At 48.7% G+C, this 21,437-nt stretch overlaps 1 protein-coding gene across 1 annotated transcript in view; it reads right to left on the reverse strand.

The window, feature by feature from the left end:
* Positions 1 to 5,713, reverse strand: part of ZNF362 (zinc finger protein 362) — a 30,501-nt gene extending 24,788 nt beyond the window's left edge. Inside the window, exons 1-2 of the mRNA XM_006862131.1 lie at positions 5,586 to 5,713; positions 13 to 76 (exon numbers count right to left, since the gene is read on the reverse strand). Coding sequence (XP_006862193.1) covers positions 13 to 76; positions 5,586 to 5,623 — 102 coding nt within the window. The 5' untranslated portion in view covers positions 5,624 to 5,713. The remainder of the gene's footprint in view (positions 1 to 12; positions 77 to 5,585) is intronic.
* Positions 5,714 to 21,437: the final 15,724 nt, after the last annotated feature.

Genomic DNA, 21,437 nt, shown 5'->3' on the forward strand with positions numbered 1-21,437 from the left:
GCTCTGTCTTACCTGGCTGGGCATGGTGGGAGGAGGGGGCCAGAAGTAGGGGTTGTTAAATCGAGGCTCGGCCATCCTGTGGGGAGAGAGGGACTGTCACAAGGAAGGGGGCCCTACACATTGGCCTGGGGTGATCTCCCGTCAGAGAGGCCCACCCACTGAAGTCGGGCCAGTGTCCACACCAGAGCATGCCTCGCACCAGGTCCAGACTGAAACATCTGGAATCCAGAGTCTTCCTCTGTGGGTTCTAGAGGGCAAAGGTCACCTCCAAGCTAGAGTATTTCCAACCCCCATCACCATGGCAGACCAATTCCTATCCCCATCCCCAAGAACACTTTATGAGTCCTGGTGTGGCTCTGTGGGTTAATGCACTGGACTGCAAGGTCAGTTCGAACTGGAAAATCAGAGGTTTAAGCTCACCAGCTGCTCCTCAGAAACCCTATACAGGGTTGCTATGAGTCGGAACCGACTCGATGGCACTTAACAACAACAACAAAAGACACTTTAGGCTACAGAGCCAACCTCATGGACCCATGAATTCCACACAAAAGCCTCCCATCCAGAGACAAACGGGGGTATCCTGGAGGCAACATTGAGAATCCCATCCTGACTGCTGCCCCTCAGTTCAGAAATCCTCATTACTAGACAGGAGCAACACTGGATCACCAGATACAACCTTTCTGAAGGACAATTTGGCAGATGGTTTACAGAACCCTAAATTGACCATTGCCCTTTGACCCAAGAAATGGTTCTTCCAGAACCATTATCAAGAAACAAACACGGCTAAACATTTAACCTGCAAGGGTGTGCTTAAAGAGGGGACTTGAAGCATGGGACGTTTAGGGCTCCCTAATAAAAGTGTGTGACAATCTGGCCAGTGACCTTCACTTCTGAGAAGTTCTGGGGCAGATCTGTACAGTTGGAAGGATTTTCCAACCAGGGCAGTATCAAGGATGAGCCTTCAGAGCTAGCTTAGATTTCCAGGGGGTTTGAATCTGCTTGCAACCCTGGAGTAAGCCATGAGTGACTTAGCAGGGACCATGACATTAAATCTTGCTCTTTATTTATTCTTCTCTTACAGAAACTGCTCACCTAACTGGTATTGTTTCTTATATGAAATCATTTATTTGGAACAGAAAAGATCCAAATAAGTGCCTTCAACCTCTTTTCCTGGCCCCTACTAAAATTCCTGGTGTGGCACCACAGGATAAGCACTCGACGTCAAGGTCGGTTTGAGCCACAAGGTCAGAGGTTCAAACTCATCAGCCGCTCCTTGGAAACCCTATACAGGGATGCTATGAGTCGGAATTGACTCAATGGCACTTAACAACAACAACACTGGAATTCCAGGCAGTTTCAGGAGAAAACAATAAGGACATAGCCTAATCTCAATGCTTCAGAAAGCAGCTTTGTAAGAATGCTGTCCTTTGATCTTTACTGGAAAAGTAGGTACAGGAGAAAGAAATTATTATCACCCCATTTTACAGGTGAAGAATCTGAGGCTTGGAGGAAGAAGAAAACCTGTCTAAGACCACAAGGTTAAGTGTCACAGGGTCCAGACTAGAATCAGATTTGCTCAAGCTGGTTCCTCTGGGGAGTTGGCTTGCAAACCTTAACCCCATTCCTGAATTGAGCATATACTCACATGCCAATTGAACAATATCTTGCCCCTCACTCCCAGCCTAGGGGCTGATTTAGGTCTGGGCTGGCCAGGCTAGGGGTCAGCATACCATCCTCTGGGGCAGTCAGGCAGCCCTTGCTTGCTACCTGCCCCCATCACACCATCCCTTGTTGCCCAACACAAGAACCACCCCACAGGGAGCTCACCCTGAATGCCCAAGGCCCCAGGGACTTCTTTCTCAGAAAAGCCTTAAAACAATAACAAGGAGGGGACATAGATTTTTGGAGTCATCCTGGTTTGGTACTAAGGGTTAATGCGCTGGACTGCAAGGTCGGTTTGAGCCGCAAAGTCAGCAGTTCAAGCTCACCAGCTGCTCCTCAGAAACCCTATCAAGGGTCACTTTGAGTCAGCTGGAACCAACTCGATGGCATTTAACAATACCCTGACATTGGAAGGCAGGCCTGTTCATCATCTCCATTTTACAACTGAGGAAACTGAAGCTTTGAATGAGGGAATGACTTGCTGAGGGTCACACAGCGAGTAAGCGGAGCTGAGATTCCCACTCTAACCTGCCTGACTCTGAAATCCAGCTCTTCAGTCCCGAAGCAGTCCAGGGCACGACACGGCCTGTGAGCATGCCCTACCTTAGGGTGGCAAGGTGCAATACCTCCTATGGGACTTACTTCCTCAGGACTTGTCCCGACCCTGTGCTTGTCCATAATGAAAAACGTGTTGGGACTGAGCTGTAAAGCCAGGGCTGAGGAGGCTCCGGATGGGAGCAAGAGGAGCTGGGGTTCAGTCCTGAGGATTAGAGATGCCTGTCTCCTTCATCTTGGTGTCCCTGAGACCCAAGCTCAGACGTTATCAATAACATGGGTTGAATGATGAATAAACAAAGGCATAATAATCAGAATCATGTGAAACACAATCCTACACAATCATCAAGTGCTGCTGCCAATTCACAAAACTCTTCCCTGTCCACTGTCATTCTCATCAGAGCCCCAGGAGGAAGTAAAAGCAGGAAAGAATGTTCACCCCCATTTCACAGACCAAGAAATACAGCACCAAGACATATTTGTTCCAGGCCACATGGAAGCAGAAAGTTGGCCACTGGCTCTCAGCCTGTTTTCCTCATCTGTAAAATGGGGATGAGACAGGCTACGTGCCTTGTTCTTGCCCTAGCCCTCGGCTCTGCTCCTCGCCCCTGCTCCTCGCCCCTGGGAGAGCCATCACCTCCAAGTTCAGGCTTCCCAGACATTCACACTGGTCAGGTTGCTGTGAGGAAGAGGGGGATGTTCCCAGGGCCCCACAGCTAGGATAGACCATCCTCTCTGCCCTTATTAAGGCCCCTAGACTAGACAGCAGGGACCACCCCTCACCACAGAAGGGAGAGGGCAGCCAGGGTCACTTCATCTGTTCGGCACAGTTTCTGCCTGGCTTTTCTGCATCCTTCCCTGGCTAAGCTTCAGTGATTCAGCCAATGACCCAGCCCCCAGTGTACAGCTACTATGTGCCAGGTGTGGGGGAGGTAAAGCAGGGGACAAACATTTACTGAGATCATACTCAATGGCAAACCCATAAATAGAGTGCCATTTGAGCCCCCCAACAAGCCCAGGAGGGGACTATCCATCTTTGCAACCTGCACAAGAGATGGTGGGCCCTGTAGTCAGGGTCAGGTGAGCCATGGCAAGAGGTGAGGTAGGAGGGTAGCCAGGCCAAGGGTAGGCCCTCACACTCAGATCTTGTCTGGAGGATGGGGTTTTTTAATGGGGTAGAGACATAGTCAGATAAGTGTTTGGGACAGGTTGACAAGGCCAAAGGCAGTGCAGGCAGAGGTAACAGCATGAGCCAAGTAGGTTCAGGACAGTGAGCAGCCAGCCACAGGTACCCCAGGGAGAACTAGAGAGGGGTGAAGTGATGAGACACAGAAGCCAGCTGGCATCACCTCAAATGCAGTGCTAAGATGTTGGGACGGCATGCTGGAGAGACAGGCATAGAGAGGAATGCCAGGCCAGCAGGCTATGAGGCAGACTGGGCAGGGCCTCAAGTATCAGGCAGAAGCCAAGTAGCCTATGCTACGAACCCTGAGCCAGCAGGTCTGCTCCTCACAGGGGAATGAACAAGTTGCCTTTTTTTGTGTGTTTTTTTCTGGCTCTAAAAGGTGGGAAAAAGTTGGAATGGGTGGGCGAATAAAGGAAACACCTCCTAGAGCTGGCGCTGAAAATAGTGTCATGCTGGCAGCTGGCCCATCCACCCACTAATCCATCTGTCCATTCATTCGTCTGGACATGTCCTCTGGGTCAAATCAGGGCCCAGTGCTAGGGAACCCAATGCAAATCAAACAAGCCCTATCCTCTGGATGCTCCAAGCTATGATGAAGAAGCAGAAGTGAGACCTGCCACGAGCCAACATGACCTCCATAGGTGAAAGTTAATGGACTACCTGCAAGGCCCATCCTCCTTGGCCTCCCTGCCACTGGAGCACTTTGAGAAGCTCTGTGTGTCATAGGTTCCTCCTCCTCTGTCTTCATCTTCCCAACACAGCGATGGACAGGGATCCTCTTCTCCCCAGACTGGCTTCAGTTCCTGGGTGGACCCTCCACCCTAGGACTTTCAATACTAGCCAACTCCCTTATCTCCATCTCCAGCCCAGGTCTCTCCCTGAAGCTCCTCTCCCAAATACCTCCCTGTCCCCTGCAAATCTACTTGGCCTTGGTCCTTCCCTAAGATGTGTGCCTCCACCAGTCATCCCCAGCTCTGAGCAGGACATCTCCATCTGCCAGAAGCTCACACCAAACACACGAGTGATCACAACATCTGCCCTCCCTCTATTCCAACCTCAGATCCACCATGAGCCACATCCTAAAGATCCCATTTCCAAAACCTCTCTCAAATCTACCCACTCCTCTCCTTTCTGCAATAACTTCACATCAGCTGGGGGAATCAGTTGCTTTGTTTGGAGCCCAACATACCACATTCAGATCTTGGCTCCAACTCACCAGTTGTGTGATCTTGGGCAAGTCACTTGCTCCTTCCTCTCAAGTAAGGAACAAGCAGTCCAAAGCCAAGGACCTGACCCAGCCTGGAAAGAGGGGATCAGGGAGGACTTCCCAGAGGAGGTGATGCTTGCATTGGGTCTTAAAGGATGAGTGGGAGTTAGCCAGGCAAAGATGTAGTGGGGAGCATTCCCGCAGAAGCAACAGCTTGAGCAAAGGCCCAGAGGGAAAAAGCAACACAGGATGCATGTAAGGGGAGCTACAAACATTCCACTGTTGACTAGGACATGGGAGATGAGGCAGGAGCCTTCCATCAGCCAGAGCAGACCTAGGAAATGGATCCCTGAATCCTAGACCTGGTGTGTGAACTTGAATTTGTGCTTCAGAAAAACTCATCTGATGGCTGATTGTAGAAAGGCCTGAAGAGGCCATGTGAGGAGGCAGCAGAAGGACCCCATTAGGAGGCCCCTGCAGGACGGAGGTGAGAGGCAGGGGCTATACCTGGGCCAGGGGGAGCATGACCAAGGAAGAAGTGCAAGGCCTGCTGGGTTGTCACAACTGGAGGCCAAGAAAGAGCGTGCAGGTTTCCCCTCATGGTGTGGCTTGGAAGGCTCCCTGGATCCCCACGTGGACAAACAGGGCCACAGAAACATGCAGACACACAGCACATGACAGACACAGACCTGGGGCTCCAAACATGGACAGATGGCAATGTGGCAACTCCCATGAGGAGGAACCCATAGCCACCAGGACACAGGAAACACAGGTGGGTGCTATTATAGGCGGGTGGGCTCACACCTCCCCCAGGGTAATCCCAGAGACCCTTCACTGCCTCCAGTCAAGCCTGCTGGCCTCCACTGCAGGCAGTGAAGGGACACTCAAGGAAGCTGAGATAAACAAAATACCTTGATCCCCCAAAGAACAAACCCCTCATTGACAGATTTTAACCTGGAATCACAGGCTCCTTACCTAGAGTGTCCTTTCCCACTTGGTGAACTTCTACTCATCCTTCAAGACCCAGCTCAAGTGTTCCCTCTTCTACGGAGCTTTCCCTGAACCCCCAGTCAGTCACTTCCTCTGTGTTCCCAACAGCACCTTGTATATGGGAATAATAATAACAATGACAACAATAATAAAATGACAGCTACCATTGATTTCAACACTTACTATGTGCCAGGCACTGTATGCATTATGTACTGAATCTTCCTGATGACTCAAGGAGATAGGCACTTAACAGAAGAGGAAATTGCAGTTCAGAGAGGTTGACCAACTTGCCCAAAGTCACACAGCTAACAAGTGATAGAGTCAGGAGGCCCATGACACTCTTGGATGATTATTTTCTTGAGCGTCCTCTCTTTATGAGTGGGGTGAGTGCTCACTCACCTGTCATTCCCAGAATCTAGCCCCAAAATGGTTCCAGAAATTCTTTGCAAGATTAGAAAGTAAAATAATATCAACTACCTCTTGTTGAACATTTAAGGAGTACTGGTAGTGTAGTGGGTTCTGCATTGGGTTGCTAACCACAAAGACAGCAGTTTGAATCCACAAGCTGCTCTGCAGTCCAAAGATGAGGTTTTTTGCTTCTGTAAAGATTTGCAGCCTTGGAAACCCTATACAGGGTCACTATGAGTCAGAACCGACTCAATGGCATGCAGCATCAGCAGCTCTTGAACATTTACAATGTGTAAGGATGTAATTATGGATTTCTAGGAGTCCTGGTGTGGCGCTGTGGGTTAATGTGCCAGACTGCAAAGCCGTTTGAACTGCAAGGTTGATGGTTCAAGCTCACCAGCTGCTCCTTGGAAACCCTATACAGGGTCACTATGGGTCGGAACCGACTCGATGGCACATAACAACAACAAAAACAATGCATACAATAAACCTAATTGTACAGATGAGAAAACTGAGGTCCAGAGAAGTAACCTATCTGAATTTAGAGTTGCATCTTGATTTGAAACTAGGTCTTTCCATCACTCTCTTCCAGAGGATGGGTGGTCTTAAAGCCAGCCTAGCAAGTTCCACAAAGGGGGCCCTGGGATGAGGGTAGGGGACACCCAGGGAGGTACAGACCTGGACAAGCAGACAAGGACATGCATCCAAGGATGGAAAAGGACTAGGCTCACCAGCAGCAAAGCTGTGAGGCATGGCTAAGACAGAGGGGTGTGGCTAAGACAGAGGGGTGTGGCTAAATTCTATCCCCAATTCTGGACATTAAATTGATCTGTCTGAATCCCAAGGCCATAGGGGAAGTAGCTCCCAACAAAGCAAACAGGAGAGAGTGGTACCCAAAAGTGCCCAGACACTGTGATTATAGGGAAGCCAAAATAAAAACCTGCGTCAGAAAAAGCAAGCTGCAGGGAGCCACGCTGGGAGGGAGGCTGGAGTGCTGGGGGTGGTGGCTGGAGCTGAGCTGGGTTTTGTCTTTGTTTTTCTGATTTCCAAATTCTCTGTAATGTGCTTCAGTTGCTTTTATAATGAAAACAATCAATTTATTCTTAAAAAAGAAAGTGGTTAGTAGCTCATGGGGGAGGGTCCAGAGGCACAGAAGAGCAGGAAGGAGTCAGGATCCGCTTAATGGTTGAATGCCAAACCCTGCACAGACCTTCTGAAGTTTGGGGGTGTCATGAAGGGTTGCCTGGAAGTGACGTTCAGCCTTTGATTCTGGTTAGGATTCCACCACCTCCCCTGCCTCAATCCAGGTCCCCTTCATTTCTGGCCTCAGTTACTCCAAGAGCCCCCCTCTGAAGTTTCCCCACTTCCCCTTCACATCCTCCATTCCATTTTCCTACTGCAATCACAGAGCTCTTTCTAAAATGCGAATGAGATCACAGACCTCCTCTGCTTAGTACCTTCCATGGCTCCCCACTTCCCTACAGAAAATGTCTGGACTCCTTGGACCTTGCATGTTTGGCCACTGCTGACCTCTTTGGCTTCACACTCTGCCTAGCCAAACTGAGTCTCCCAGTTCCCCAAATGCTCTGTTTCCCTTTGCATTTCCTCACTTCAACCAGGCTGCTTCTCTGCCTGGAGCCCTCAGTCCTTCCTTCCTTAACTTGACCATTGTTGCTGTTAGATCAGTTCCAACTCACAGTGACCCAATGCATAACAGACAGAAACACTGCCCAGTCCTGCACAATTCTCACAATTGTTGTTGTTACACTTGAACCCATTGCTGTTGCCCTGTGCCAATCCATCTATCTCATTGGGGGTCTTCCTCTTTTTAACTGACACTCCACTTTACTAAGCATGATGTCCTCCAAGGATTAGTCCCTCCAGATAATATTAAGTATGAGAGAAAAACTCTTACTATCTGTGCCCTGCACTCTTGCCCTAACTCTAACTTACCCCTCGGTAGTCAGCTTCTGGGCTGCGCAGATAATTGCAAGGTTGGCAGTTCAAACCCATCAGCTGCTCCTCAGGAGAAAGACCTTTCTGTTCCCATAAAGATTTACAGCCTTGGAAACCCTTTACAGGGTTGCTGTGAGTCAAAACCAACTGGATGGCACCTAAGAACTGTCGAGCGTTATCGGTGGGAGTGTAAAACGGAACAATCATTTCTGAAAGCAATCTGGCACATGTGTCAAGAGCTTGAACACTTTTCAGACCTGCTGGCCGAGTGATCCCATTCTTGGCCATCTATCCCTAGGAATTAACTCAAATATAGAAAAAGCTTTATGTACACAGCTTTATGAAGTGTTTGTTTATTTTTTACAATAGCAAAAACCTGAACAGCCCAATTTTTTAAACAGCCGCTTGGCTCTGTATACTATATTACACAGTTACACAGTGTCAACTGCTTCATAATGCCTAAGGTTTACTGATTTGGTAACGACTCATTTAATATTCTTATCAACCTTACAAGGAATTGAGGTACCGAGAGATTAGGTAACTTGTCTAGAGACAAACAGGAAGCCTATGATTTGAACCCATGCTTTTACCCTGACACTAAAAGGATTTAAAAGGATTAAAAGCGACCCTGTGGGTGTTTAGAAAATACTTTTGATACAAGTCAGGAGAAAATAATCAAGATAAAATTTATACGTACATCTAGAAAGGGGACAATACACTAGGGAGGTCCACACTACTTGGAATATGCAATCATCTGAGATCAAAAGGGCAGTATTCGCCCAAGGACAGAGTTCAGAAGGGATAAGAGAGAAGAACAAAAGAGGGTAAAAAAATTATATTTATACATAGAACAATGATGCTGTTGTTTTAGTAGTTGTTAAGTCTAATCTGACTCACATGACCCCATGGGGTACAGAGTAGGACCTGTCCCATAGGATTCTCTTGGTTATAAGATTAATGAGAGCAGATTGTCAGGTTTTGCTCCCATGCTTCTGTGGGTAGGTTCAAACCGCCAATCTTTAAAGCTAGCAGTTAGCAGCAAACTATTTACACCACCTAGGGAGCTTGGGCACAGTGCAGGACTGAGCAGTGTTTTGTTCTGTTGTGTACCGATGCAAAGTCACCTAACAACAGGGACCATAAGATGGCCACTCTTCGGAAACTCAATACAGGGTCGCGGTAAGTTAGAACGGGCTCAATGGCACTTAGCAATAACATGGACCTTAGGAAGGAGCCTTCGTGGTGTTGTAGGATATACACTGGACTGTTAACAACAAGGTTGGCAATTCAAATCCACCAGTGGCTTCATGGGAGAAAGACGGCACTACTGGCTGCTATAAAGATTTACAGTCTCAAAAACCCTATATAGGGTCACTATGAGTCAGTAAATAGTCTTGATGGCAGTGGTTTTGGCTTTGGTTTAGGGACCTAGGAGCCCTAGTAGAGCTGTGGGTTAAATGTTGGGCTGCTAAACACAAGGTCAGCAGTTCAAATCCACCAGCTGCTCTGAGCTAGAAAGAAGAGGCTATCTGTTTCCATACAAATTTAGTCTCAGTCAATTAACAATTAGCAATTAATTTGGTCTTCTTGCTTTAGGGACTGCGTTGTTGTTTTAAGTGCCATCAAATCAGTTCTGATTCATAGCGATATTCTTTCTATAGGGTTTCCGAGGAGTAGCTACTGGGTTTGAATCGCTGACCTTGAGGGTCCAGTGCTTATTCTATCTATAGTGCCACACCTGGACTCTTATGGACCTTATTGTTGTTAAGTGCCGTAAAGTTGGTTCCAACCCATAGCGACCCTGTATAGGGTTTCTGAGGAGTGGCTGGTGAGCTTGAACTGCTGACCTTTCAGTTCAAACCAACTTTGCGGTCCAGGGCATTAACACACACCAGGACTCCTTAGAGTAATATACGTATGTATGTGTATATTATATATGTGCGTTGTGTGTTGTTGTTGTTGTTAAGTGCCGTCGAGTTGGTTCTGACCCATAGTGACCATATATAGTGTTTCTAAGGAGCATCTGGTGAGCTTGAACCACCAACCTTTCAGTCTGGCGCATTAACCCACAGCGCAATATATATATATATATATAGTGGTGGTTATGTGCCGTGGAGTCAGTTCCGACTCATAGTGACTCTATTATAAGGTTTCCGAGGCTATAAATCTTTACGGGAGCAGAATGCCTCATCTTTCTACCATGGAATGGACTGTAATTTCCATGAGATTAGCAGCTTGACTTGTAACCACTACGCTACCAGTGTTTGGAGGACAGTGGAAAGAAATATCAAAAAGCTAACAACAGTGGTGTTTCAGGCTTGGGTTTGCTGTACATTTAATTTCCCTATTCTCTGAATTTCCTGCAGGCTGGTTAAGTGGCTTTTTAAAGGAATATTTTAAATAAAACTAAACATTCAGCAAACTTTGGCCTAACAAGTCACTGTTCCTAAGCTCCTTTCCACTCTTAGCAACCCACAGGGGTTTCTGCCTCAGGCCCCGAAGGTTTGTGAGCAGGAAAAAGGGGCTCAGAGGCTCAGAGGTCCACAGCACACCCAGAGCCCCACTCCAGACCCAGCCCAAGAGTCGAGTCAAGAAGGGTCCCCTTGTAGGGGGTACAGTTAGTTGGTGTCACTGGAGAGAGCCATGCTGAGGAAAGTCTGACCACGTCACTTACTCTCTAGCTTAAAATCCCTCTCGAGTTCCCTTCACTTTCAGGGTGCAGTTCACACTCCCCAGCCTGGTACCCGGGGGACCCCATCTGCCACATTCATCCCAGCAGGTATAGTCTCATAACGCCCCTCACTCCAGCCCCACCACACCACCTGCAGGCTGTGCCCACCACCAGGCCACACCGCCCAGCTGGACTCCTGCCAGGTTTCCATCAACCAGCTTAACTTGGCTAGGGTATCAACACCTTGGGGGAAATCTTCCTGATCACCACCCACTCCCAGGCTGCATTTGGAGCAGCTCCTCTGAGCTCCCTGGGATACCACCACTGTCCCTGCATTGCCCAGCTGTGCCTCTGTGTGGTGCTGTGAGAGAGCTGTGAGCGCCTCCAGAATCTGGTTCTTGGGTGCACCCCCACATGGTCCCAGAGCTCACTTGCTCTTCTGCCAGGTCTCACTCAGCTTAAAGGTTACTTTCCATTTCCAACAGGAGCCAAGCCTCCCTATTTTCTGATCCCATAGTCCCCTGCATTCTTTTCACCACACCTTTGTTGTTGTTAGGTGCCATCGACTCACAGCCACCTTATGCACAGCAGAACGAAACACTGCCCGATCCTGGGCCAACCTCACAATTGTTGCCATGCTTGAGCCCACTGATGCTGCCACTTTGCCAATCCATCTCGCTGGGGGTCTTCCTCTTGTTTCTCTGACCCTCCGCCTTTGTACTGCCCCTTCAAATACTCCCAAGGATCCATCACTCACAAGGGCAGTCACCACAGATTGGGTGTTTAAGAGCTCAGCCCACACTAGGCGCTCAATTCTCTGAATGCATCACTGAGAAGAGGGGATTTCCTGGGGCAGAGGGACACTTGGAAGCTGAAAAGTTAGCCAGGAGAGCATTCTGAGCAGAAAGGCAGTGTGTACAAAGCATGGAAAACTGCTAGACTTCCTGGGGTCACAAAGGTTTCTCAAACATGACTCCCCGGCCCAGGAGAGGCAATAAACTGTGCTGGGAGGAGGTGGGAATACACCCAAGAAGGTGAGTTCCACCCATGAGGGAAAAATCAAGACTTGTAGACGGTGGGACGTACAGATGGGGGAAGGGGAGATTTCAAAAGAGCAACACCAGAAAAGGGTTCAGCAGGTGAAAGGGCAGGAAAGCGGGCTGGGTCTGCTGCAGGCAGAGAGCAGGAGCTTGAAGTGGAAGAGAGGAGAAGGGAGCCAGGGGCAGTCCATAAAGAACCTGAGCTCCAGGCTAAGGCTGAGGAGGGTTATGAGAGGTCCCTGAGCTGGGGAGGGCTGAAGTCAAGGCTTTTGTTGGATAGGCCGTTATAGGGCCAGAAGCATGGCCTATGGGAAGACAAGCAAGTGAAGGCCAGAGAGAGAAGCTGAGGTTTCTCATTTTCCAGAATCAAAGTCCCCGTGTCCAAAGTTTGGCTCCCATGACCCCTGCCCTCCATATGCCCAGATTCCACAAAGCCTAGATCCCAGAGCCTCAGCTGCTGTCCCCTACCTCAATCCCAAAGCCCCCCAGTCAGGCCAGGCCAGGCCAGCCTAGAAATTTACTCCTGGGAATTTCCTGTGAGGAGTTAGGTTCCCTAGGACCCTGGATCCAATTAGGCCAGGTTTCCGCCCTGGGAAGGCCTGTTTTCATTGTGATGGCAGAGTTGATCAAATGGGGGTGTGGGGTGGGGGTGGGTGCCTGGCCCCCCCGGTCAGTGAGAGCTGGGAAGTTGCCTCCTCCTCAGCCCACCCAGGGCAGCGACCCCCTTTAGTGCCCGACTGCCGGCCCTCATCTGGGGAATGGTCCAATATATCTTTCTCAGGGCTGAGAGAATGTTTTAAACACATTTCCCTCTCTACCTCATTTTACCCCAGTAACCTCCAGCTCCTGACCCCATAGAGCATTGCTGCCAGCACAAAATGATAATGATAGTTACTCACCAGGCACTTAAGAAGTGGCTCTCTTCCTACCACTTACACACCCCGAGCAGATGCTCTAAGCATTTCAAAATATAACGAGAAATTCAGAAAGATACTTAAGAGTAAAACAGCTTAATGACTTATTACAAAGCCAACCTCCAGGGTACCAGCCCTCCAGTCCCCTAAAGGTCCCCACTCTGGCATCTATGGTAACCTCTTCCTTTTAGGAGTCAGGAATGAAATTAAGAGAGATACGTAATTTGCCCAAAGTCACGCAGTGTGACAAGTGTTTGAGGGCACTGAAACCCTCACTGTGTGACTTTGGCAAGTCCACTCCCTCTCTGAGCCTCCATTTCCTCCTCTATAAAAGGAAGCAGTTCAAGTAAAACATTGCCTCAGTGGGGCAATGAGGCAACTCAGGGGTACTCAGCAAGCCCAGGTTTAAAGTTAAGCTTATGTCCAAAATCCCCAAGCCTCAGTTATTTCATCAGTAAACTGGAGATGGTCATAGTATTTCCACAAGGCTGTTGTTGAGAACTGAATTACAAAGTCTTCAGAATATGGCTAGCACACAGTGAAGATTGGTGTTAGATTCTCTAAGGCATGTTTTGTTACGTACCGTGGAGTCGGTTCCGACTCATAGTGACCCAGCACAGGGTTTCCGAGGCTGTAAATCTTTACGGGAGCAGAAAGCCTCATCTTTCTCCCATGGAACAGCTGGTAGCTCCGAGCTGCCAACCTTGAGGTTAGCAGCTGGATTCATAACCACTACGATACCAGAACTCCTCTCTGAGGTATAAGGGAAACCAAAAGCCCAAACCTGTTACCACTGAGTCCATTCAGATTCATAGTGATTCCACAGGACAGAGAATGGCCTTATAGCGTTTCCAAGGCTCTGTGACCTTTACACATGTGCACTGCCACCTCTTTCTCCCACAGGGTGTCTGGTGGGTTCAAACTACTGGCCTTTTGGTTAGCAGTTGAATGCTTCACCACTGTGCCACCAGGGCTCCCTCCCCCAAAGTATTCCAGAGATGAGCAACCAGTATGCTAACATGGTTGGGGCAGTGAGAAGGGCTGCAGCTGCTCTGGGCAGCTTACAGGAACCATAGGACTGCTGTGCTGACTGGCAGAGGTTTGGGTTTGGGTTTGGGATTAATTCAAAACAGGAAAGCAGACTCCTGAACCCTAGCTTCTGGCCTGGCCACCAGGAGTCCTGTGCTGGGAACCTCAGGCCGGTGGTCACCACGGCTGTGGGTTAACGCACCAGACTGTAAAGGCGCAGTTCAAGCTCACCAGCTGCTTCTGGGAAACCCTGTACAGGGTCACTATGGGTCAGAGTGGACTCGATGGCACTTAACAACAACATTGTATCTCAGGGTCCTGGGACAGGATGCCTGTGGGACAGGTCTGAAAGGCTCAGGCCCAGTATGGAGGCCGGAGGCAGAGTGGACCCTGGGCAGGCAGTGAGGAGAAAGTTGGATTGCTCAGAGAGAGGGATAGGGAGCGTTAGGGTGGAAGAGTGCATGGGGGCAAACAGGTTAGGGAATACCTACCACTAGGCCAGGCCCCACCCACTTCATCTTTTACACCCTCCTTCCCCTGCACCCTGCTCAAGAGGCTGCCATCTTGATTATGCCATGTGCGTCCCCACCTCAGGGCCTTTGCCTAGGTTGTTCCCTCTGCCTGGAATGCCTTTCACCTAGTTAGCTTCAGGTCACTGTTCAGATACCACCACCACCACCCCATACACCATTATCATCCTTCACACAATAAACCTAAAGCGTGAAGCTAGAGGGAAGCCTTCATCATGGAAAAATTCCTTCCCATCGATTTACCCAAATCCATAATCATATTGGTGTGACCTTTTATATGATGTCTGTCTCCCCCCCATACCCCCCACCCCCAAGCAGGCCATGTCAGTTTTCCTCACAACCATCCCCAGTATCTAGCACAGGATCTGGTATATAGTAAATGCTTAAGAAATTCTGCTGGGTGGAGGCGGAAGATGGAAATGGGTTGCCTGCTGCACCACTCCAAGGAGATCAGGCGGGTGCTGGTACGTACTGGGTGTGGGTGCCTGAGGGTAAACCTGGGGGCTGTATGCAAGGCCTAGAATGTGGAGCTGCAGTCTTCTGGTGTAAAGGAATGTGTACATGCAGGTTGCACGTGAGTGTGGAAAGCACAGGAGAGCCCGAGTTTGCCTGAGTGAGAGCCATAGTGTGTGAGGAGGATGAACAAACACAAGGTACAGCAGAAACATGGTGGTATGTGGAGTTTCCTGGGAGGGCCTACAGGAATCTACAAGAGGGCTTCAAAGAGTTTGTGAAAACATTCCTTTTTCTTTCAAATTCATTTTCGCACAAGCTTTTTGAAGGTCTTTTGTATGTACATGTAAACCTGGGGTTGTCAAGAATGGTATGTGTGGGTTCCTGTGTGCTATGTGTGTATCATGTATACAGCACACACACCGGCCAACATGTCTCCTGAGCAGTTCTGGTGTTTCTGAAAGAGCAGGCGAGCTCTCCAAATTAGTCATGATGGAGTGGTGGGTAGGGTCGGGTTGGGCATGGGATAACTGATAATATGGATCTGTGTGAGCACTGGTGTTTGAGTAGGTCTGGTGGTGCCCCACCCCCACAGAACCCAGAGCAAGGATCCTGACGCCTTCGTCCAAAGCCCAGAAAAAGACCCAAATAGTAGCGTAGTGGTTACGAATCGGGCTGCGAACCTTAAGGTCAGTGGTTCGAAACTACCAGTGGCTCCACAGGAGAAAGATGAGGCTTTCTACTCCTGTAAAGATTTACACCCTCGGAAACCCTGTACAGGGTCGCTATGGGTCGGAACCGACTCGACGGCACTTAACAACAACAATAACAACAACAAAGACATTCTTATGGCCACAAGAGGAGACAGGAACAAAGCAGGGCCCATTGAGGCCAGAGTCAAATCCCTTAGCCTTCCCCACATACACACATTGCCCAACATACTTCACTCCACAGCCACCTCCCTAATTCCTACCCAGCCTCCTAAACTCAGCTCCAGCTCCAGCCCCAGGTTCCAAGAAACTGTCCCACAACACAGCTCCCAGTGCACTTCCACCACAGCCCACTTCCCAGATCCCAGCCCAGGGCTGGGCCCTCAGCTCGCCTCAGCAATGCTCACAGCAGCTAGCCCCCACTGCAGAGGTGAGACTAAAGAGCACCTGGAACAGATTCCTCAACGAGGGCTTCTTCCCGCTCTTGAACCCCAGCACAGACACTGTGTGACCCCTTGATTCCTGGGGAGCATCAGGAGGTGGGTGTGGCCTTGGACAAGGCCACTCCTCCCTTCCTGATTTAGTTCCCCCAGTAAGTGAGTGAGGCTTCACTACATCTCTATGACGTCCACCCTTCCAATAGTGCGTGAGTCTAGGTCTCCCATGAGTCCTCAAGAACTATGCACGTACAGACCCTCGCATATAGGCATCATTGGGCTACGAGTAACCATGTCTTCTTCCCCCAGGACACTAAGCCTGGCCAAGACCCTAGACAATGGCCCCACACATTACTGCAGAGATAAGAGGGGCTCATGAAACACAGAGGAGCCAAACATTCTGGGTGCATGTGTTCATTCATTCATTTATTCATTCATACATTCAACACTGAGCACGAAGCTGCTTGCCCTCCATAGCTCACCAGCCAAGTGGGAAGAAAGAGGCAACTGAAGCCCTGAAGTTACAAGGTAACAGGCTGGGTGATTCTAACCCTCTTATTCCTGTCCGGTTGTTAATCTGGGGGTGGGGGTGGGTGCAGGTGGGTGCCCTGAACATTCAGTAAAGAGGAGTCTCTCTAGCGCTGAGAACTATCTGGCAATGGGAGGATGAAGGGAGAAATCCCACTAGAGGGGGTTTTTGGCAGGGATGAGAAGCCCTATTGTTAAAGATGTTGAAGGGGATGCCTGCTTTGTCCAGTGGTTGGGTGATGTTAGGCTTTCCCTCAACAGCTGAAGGATTCTAAGAAGGAACTGATATGAGCTTTGAGGCCATATGCTGGGTTCAAATCCCAGTAACACCACTTACTAGCTCTATGAACTCAGGCAAGTTACCTAAGCCCTCTCTGCCTCAGTTTCCTCATCAGTAAAATGGGGGTGGAAACAACAAAGAGTCTTGGTGTGGCACTGTGGGATAAGCACTGGACCACTAAACTGCAAGGTCGGCAGTTCAAACCTGCTAGCTGCTCTTAGGAAGCCCTTTACAGGGTTGTAAAGTTGGAACCAACTCGATGGCACTTAACAACAACAACAATGAGAAGGGGACCATGTGTGATATGCACTGGACTGTGAATCACAAGGTCAGCGGTTGGAGCCCACCAGTCGCTCCACAGAAGAAAGATGAAGCTTTCTGCTCCTGCAAAGACACATAGCCTCAGAAACCCTATACAGGGTTGAAATGAGTTGGAACCAACTCAACAGCACTTCACGCCAACAACAACGAGGAATAATGTAGTGGTATAGGATAAGCATTGGATGGCTAACCACAAGGTCAGCAGTTCAAGCCCACCAACCACTTCTTGGAAACCCTATAACAGGGTCACTATGAGTCAGAACTGACTCAACAGCACTTAGCAACAATGAGGAAAGGTCCCTGTGTGACACAGTTTGCACTTGACTACTGGTGGGTTAATGTGCCAGATTGCAAAGCCATTTGAACTGCAAGGTCGGCAGTTCAGGCTCACCAGCTGCTCCTCAGAAACCCTATATAGGGTCGCTATGGGTCTGAACTGCAAGGTTGGTGGTTCAAGCTCACCAGCTGCTCCTCAGAAACCCTATATACGGTCGCTATGGGTTTGAACTGCAAGGTTGGCAGTTCAAGCTCACCAGCTGCTCCTTGGAAACCTTACATAGAGTCGCTATGGGTCAGAACTGACTCGACAGTACTTCACACCAACAACAACCTAAAGGTTGACACTTTGGAAAAATGGTCTGGTGATCTGCTTTCATAAAGATAGTTGTTGTTGTTGTTGTTGTTGTTGTTAAGTGCCTTCGAGTCAGTTCCGACTCATAGTAATCCTGTATAGGGTTTCCAAGGAACAAATAGTGAGCATGAACCATCAACCTTCAGCTCAAACCAGCCTTGCAACCCAGTGCATTAACCCACAGCATTATACCAGGACACCCCATAAAAATACAGCCATGAAAGTCTATGAAGCAATTCTCTGAACACATGGGGTCACCACCAATCAGAATAAATTCTAAGACAGTGAATTTGGTTTTTCTTAAAACCTATAAAGCCTATTAGAATATGGCCTGGCACAAAGTGAACACTCCATACTTTCAATACATAAGACTGTGAGAGTCCACTTTGTTAAATTCCAAATCCAATATCATGCTAAGTCTCCCAAATGTCAAAGGTTCTAAGATGGAAAGCGCCTTGGATGTTTGGGTTCTGAGACTGGAAGAGTCTGGGATTCTTAAGTTCTGTGATTTAATCATCTCATTATTTCCTAACAACAGCCCAAGCCTCCCTGGGGAAGGGGAGGGCAGATCTCAGTGTAACTTCATCTCCCAGGCCCTGCCCAGCTGCCATGGCTGCTGCTACACCTGGGCCTTACGCATTTCCTCCCCTTTACGAAAACCCCCAGAGTCCTGGTGTGACGCTGTAGGATAAGAATTGAACTGCCAACCACAAGGTTGGTGGTTCAAATCCACCAGCCACTCCTTAGAATCCCTACACAAGGTCAATATGAGTCAGAACCCACTAGACAGCATTTAACAACTAAAGTGCTAACTCCACCTGCTCATTCATCTGCATGGGGCTTAAGAATGTTCCAGAGGTGTAGACAGGAAAGAAACGCAAATAAATAATTTGTTGTTGTTAAATACTGTCAGTTGGTTCCAAGGAGCAAATGAGATCATTTCAGATGCTCATAAAAGCCACAAGAGGAAATAGAAAGAGGATGGTGTGACTGAGAATGACAGTGAGAAGTGGCTTTAAGGCATGTGGTCAGGGAAGACCCTCTGAGGAGGTGACATCTGAGTTGAGACTTGTGAAATAAGGTGCCAGTCATGCAAATATTTACCGAAAAGCATTTCAGGCAGAGGAATAGCACATGCAAAGGCCCTGCTAACCAGCTTTGTAAACTCAAGGCCAAAAAATAAGCTGCAGTGGCTGGAGGTAAGGAGACTTAAGGCTGAGAGGTCATAGGGGTCAAACCTTATACACTTGGCCCAGAAAGGACTCTGGATTATTTTTTCCTTCTAAATATCTAGGGAAACCTCAGAAACATTTCATAGGGGTGGGGTGTGGGAACACAAGCTGAGCAAGGCTTTCAGGGTCCCCAGATCACTTATTCCTTCTGTAACAACCATGATGTTTGTCAAAATCAAGACAGGATAATGAACAATCCTCAAAATTCAGATGGTGTATACTGAACCAAGCATCCAGCCAGGGTGAGGAGACACCCCAGACACTGTCATTATTACTCCTAACAACTCGTAAGAGAGTACCCTATTCTATTGTTATTATTGTTAAGTGCCATCGAGTCGGTTCCGACCCATAGTGACCCTGTACAGAGTTTCCGAGGCTGTAAATCTTTACGGGAGTAGAAAGCCTCATCTTTCTCCTGCAGAGCAGCTGCTAGTTTCGAACTGCTGACCTTAAGGTTTGCAGCCTGATTCGTAACCGCTATGCTACCAGAGCTCCCATTCTAGAGATGAGGAAATCAAAGCTCAGAGTGGGGGATAATGTACCTAAGGTCATACAAAATGTGGCACAAATGGGATTTAAATCCACCATCAGGATGGTCTGTGCAAATCCTTTGTTTCCAAGCTTCCTCTTCTTTATCAAGAGACCTTCCCTGGGGACTCCGGTAGGCACCCATTGAATACTGCCCTGGCTAGTGCTTTCTGCACCTGCAGTCTCACCTCTTCTTCCCTGTTGGCAATAAAGCCTGAAGGCCTGCACTTTTATCTTACATGTCAGTGTCTAACCTAGGCTGGATGATTCAGGCACTGGACAGATGAATGGATGGATACATCCAATCCAGCTGAAATAACTGGCTGAAAAATGAATGAATGCCCAGTGAAGTAATAAAGGAGTGATCTAGCAAATAAATGAATGAACAAACTATTCAATGGCAGGTAAATGAACCAATGAAGGGATGGATGACTCCTCACATTTCTGAGAAGTTGTTGTTGCTAAGTGCCGTCAAGTCGGTTCCGACCCATAGTGACCCTGTATAGGGGTTTCCGAGGAGCGACTGGTGAGCTTGAACTGCCGACCTCGCAGTTCAAACGGCTTTGCAGTCTGACGCATTAACCCACACACCACACCAGGACTCCAAGCAGTTAAATGTCTGCAGAGAATGTGTGGAGCCAGGCTAGCTTCAGACCCATGCCTAACCTATACCCCAGGGCCATGTTGTCTCCAGATAGCCCAGTGCTCAGCCGCTGGGACAAATCAAGTGTTCAAGGGTCTCCTGAACTCATTGGATGCTGGCAGTGGGTACAGTGGTTCACTATCTGCTGATAGTCCTACAGCCTCAAGTACCTAAGAGGCCAGGCATCTGGTCCTAGATGGGATTCAAATCACTGGATGACTTCAAGCCAATGGCTCCCCTTCTCTGAGCACAGATGGCTTCTCCAGGCCCTTGCAATGCTGACTTCCTTTGTGGGGTAGGTCTCTGGATTTTTATACCATCATTAGTGTTTCAAACCCATCAGCTGCTCCTCAGGAACCCTATACAGGGTCACTATGAGTCAGAACTGACTCAATGGCAGTTAACACCAGACTTAGCACAAGAATCAGAAAGATTCTAATACAAAAACTTGTTGTTAACTGCCGTGGAGTCAGTTTTGACCCATAGCGACACTATATAGGGTTTCCGAAGCTGTAAATCTTTACGAGAGCAAAAAGCCTCATCTTTCTCCCGCGGAACTACTGATAGTTTCAAACTGCTGACCTTGAGGTTAGTTAGCAACCCAACTCATAACCATTACGTTACCAGAGAACAATGAGGCTTTCTGCTCCCTTAAAAATTTACAGTCTCATAAACCCTGTACAGGGTCACTATGAGTCGGAACCGAGTTCACGGCACACCACCACCACCACCATTAGCAGCTACTCCCCATTCTTACAGTTAAACATATGATAAAAAAACTAGAAGGTGGAAAATAGTCCTGTCCACAAGTACCAATTCTTCTAGGAAAAGGCCCAAGACAAGGAGTCTGTGGGCCTGAACTTAAGCCATCCTCTGCTACGGTTCAATCTCCTCAAGCCTCACTTGTCTAACTTTTAAATGAGGATGCTGTTCCCCACCTCGGACAACTTCAATTCCACCAAATTTCTGGACGAACGGGTGTGATAACAACCACGCACCACGCTATGCAATTCCAGAAGAAGGGATTCCGATGGGGATACAAGGTGAGAGGTGGGCTGTCACATTCCAGTGCAGTTCTGTCCCAAACAAAGCTTCCACTTGGGCCAAGAGCCCGAAAGGAGAACAGTGGAGAGTCTACAAATGGAGGCCTACATATCTAGGTCCTGTCTCAGCTTCCCTTCTAACTGGGCGAGTCACTTCCCCTCTCTGGACCTGTTAAACCTCCTGAAAACTGGTCAGCTTGGTCCCCTCTGGCCCAGGCACATCAAGTTCTGTAGCCCTGAACCCAGCGTCCAGCCCTTGACTCTGTTCTCCAGGAGCTCACTCTGACCAGCAGAGCCAGGACACAGACCACAAGTGAGGTTTGAGGGGTGTCCTAGAGCAAAAGGTTCGCCTAAGACAAACTAACTTTCCCAAAAGGGAAAGCTTTCTACCAGGACCAACTGTTCCTCAGGTTGTCCCAACCACCCCAGACTTTTGGGGCCTGAACTTCAATCCTTTCTGCAGTCATAGAGCTAGCAGGCCCT

Source organism: Chrysochloris asiatica, unplaced genomic scaffold, assembly GCF_000296735.1.
Source record: "Chrysochloris asiatica unplaced genomic scaffold, ChrAsi1.0 scaffold00047, whole genome shotgun sequence".
In the NCBI taxonomy this organism is placed as follows: domain Eukaryota; kingdom Metazoa; phylum Chordata; class Mammalia; order Afrosoricida; family Chrysochloridae; genus Chrysochloris; species Chrysochloris asiatica.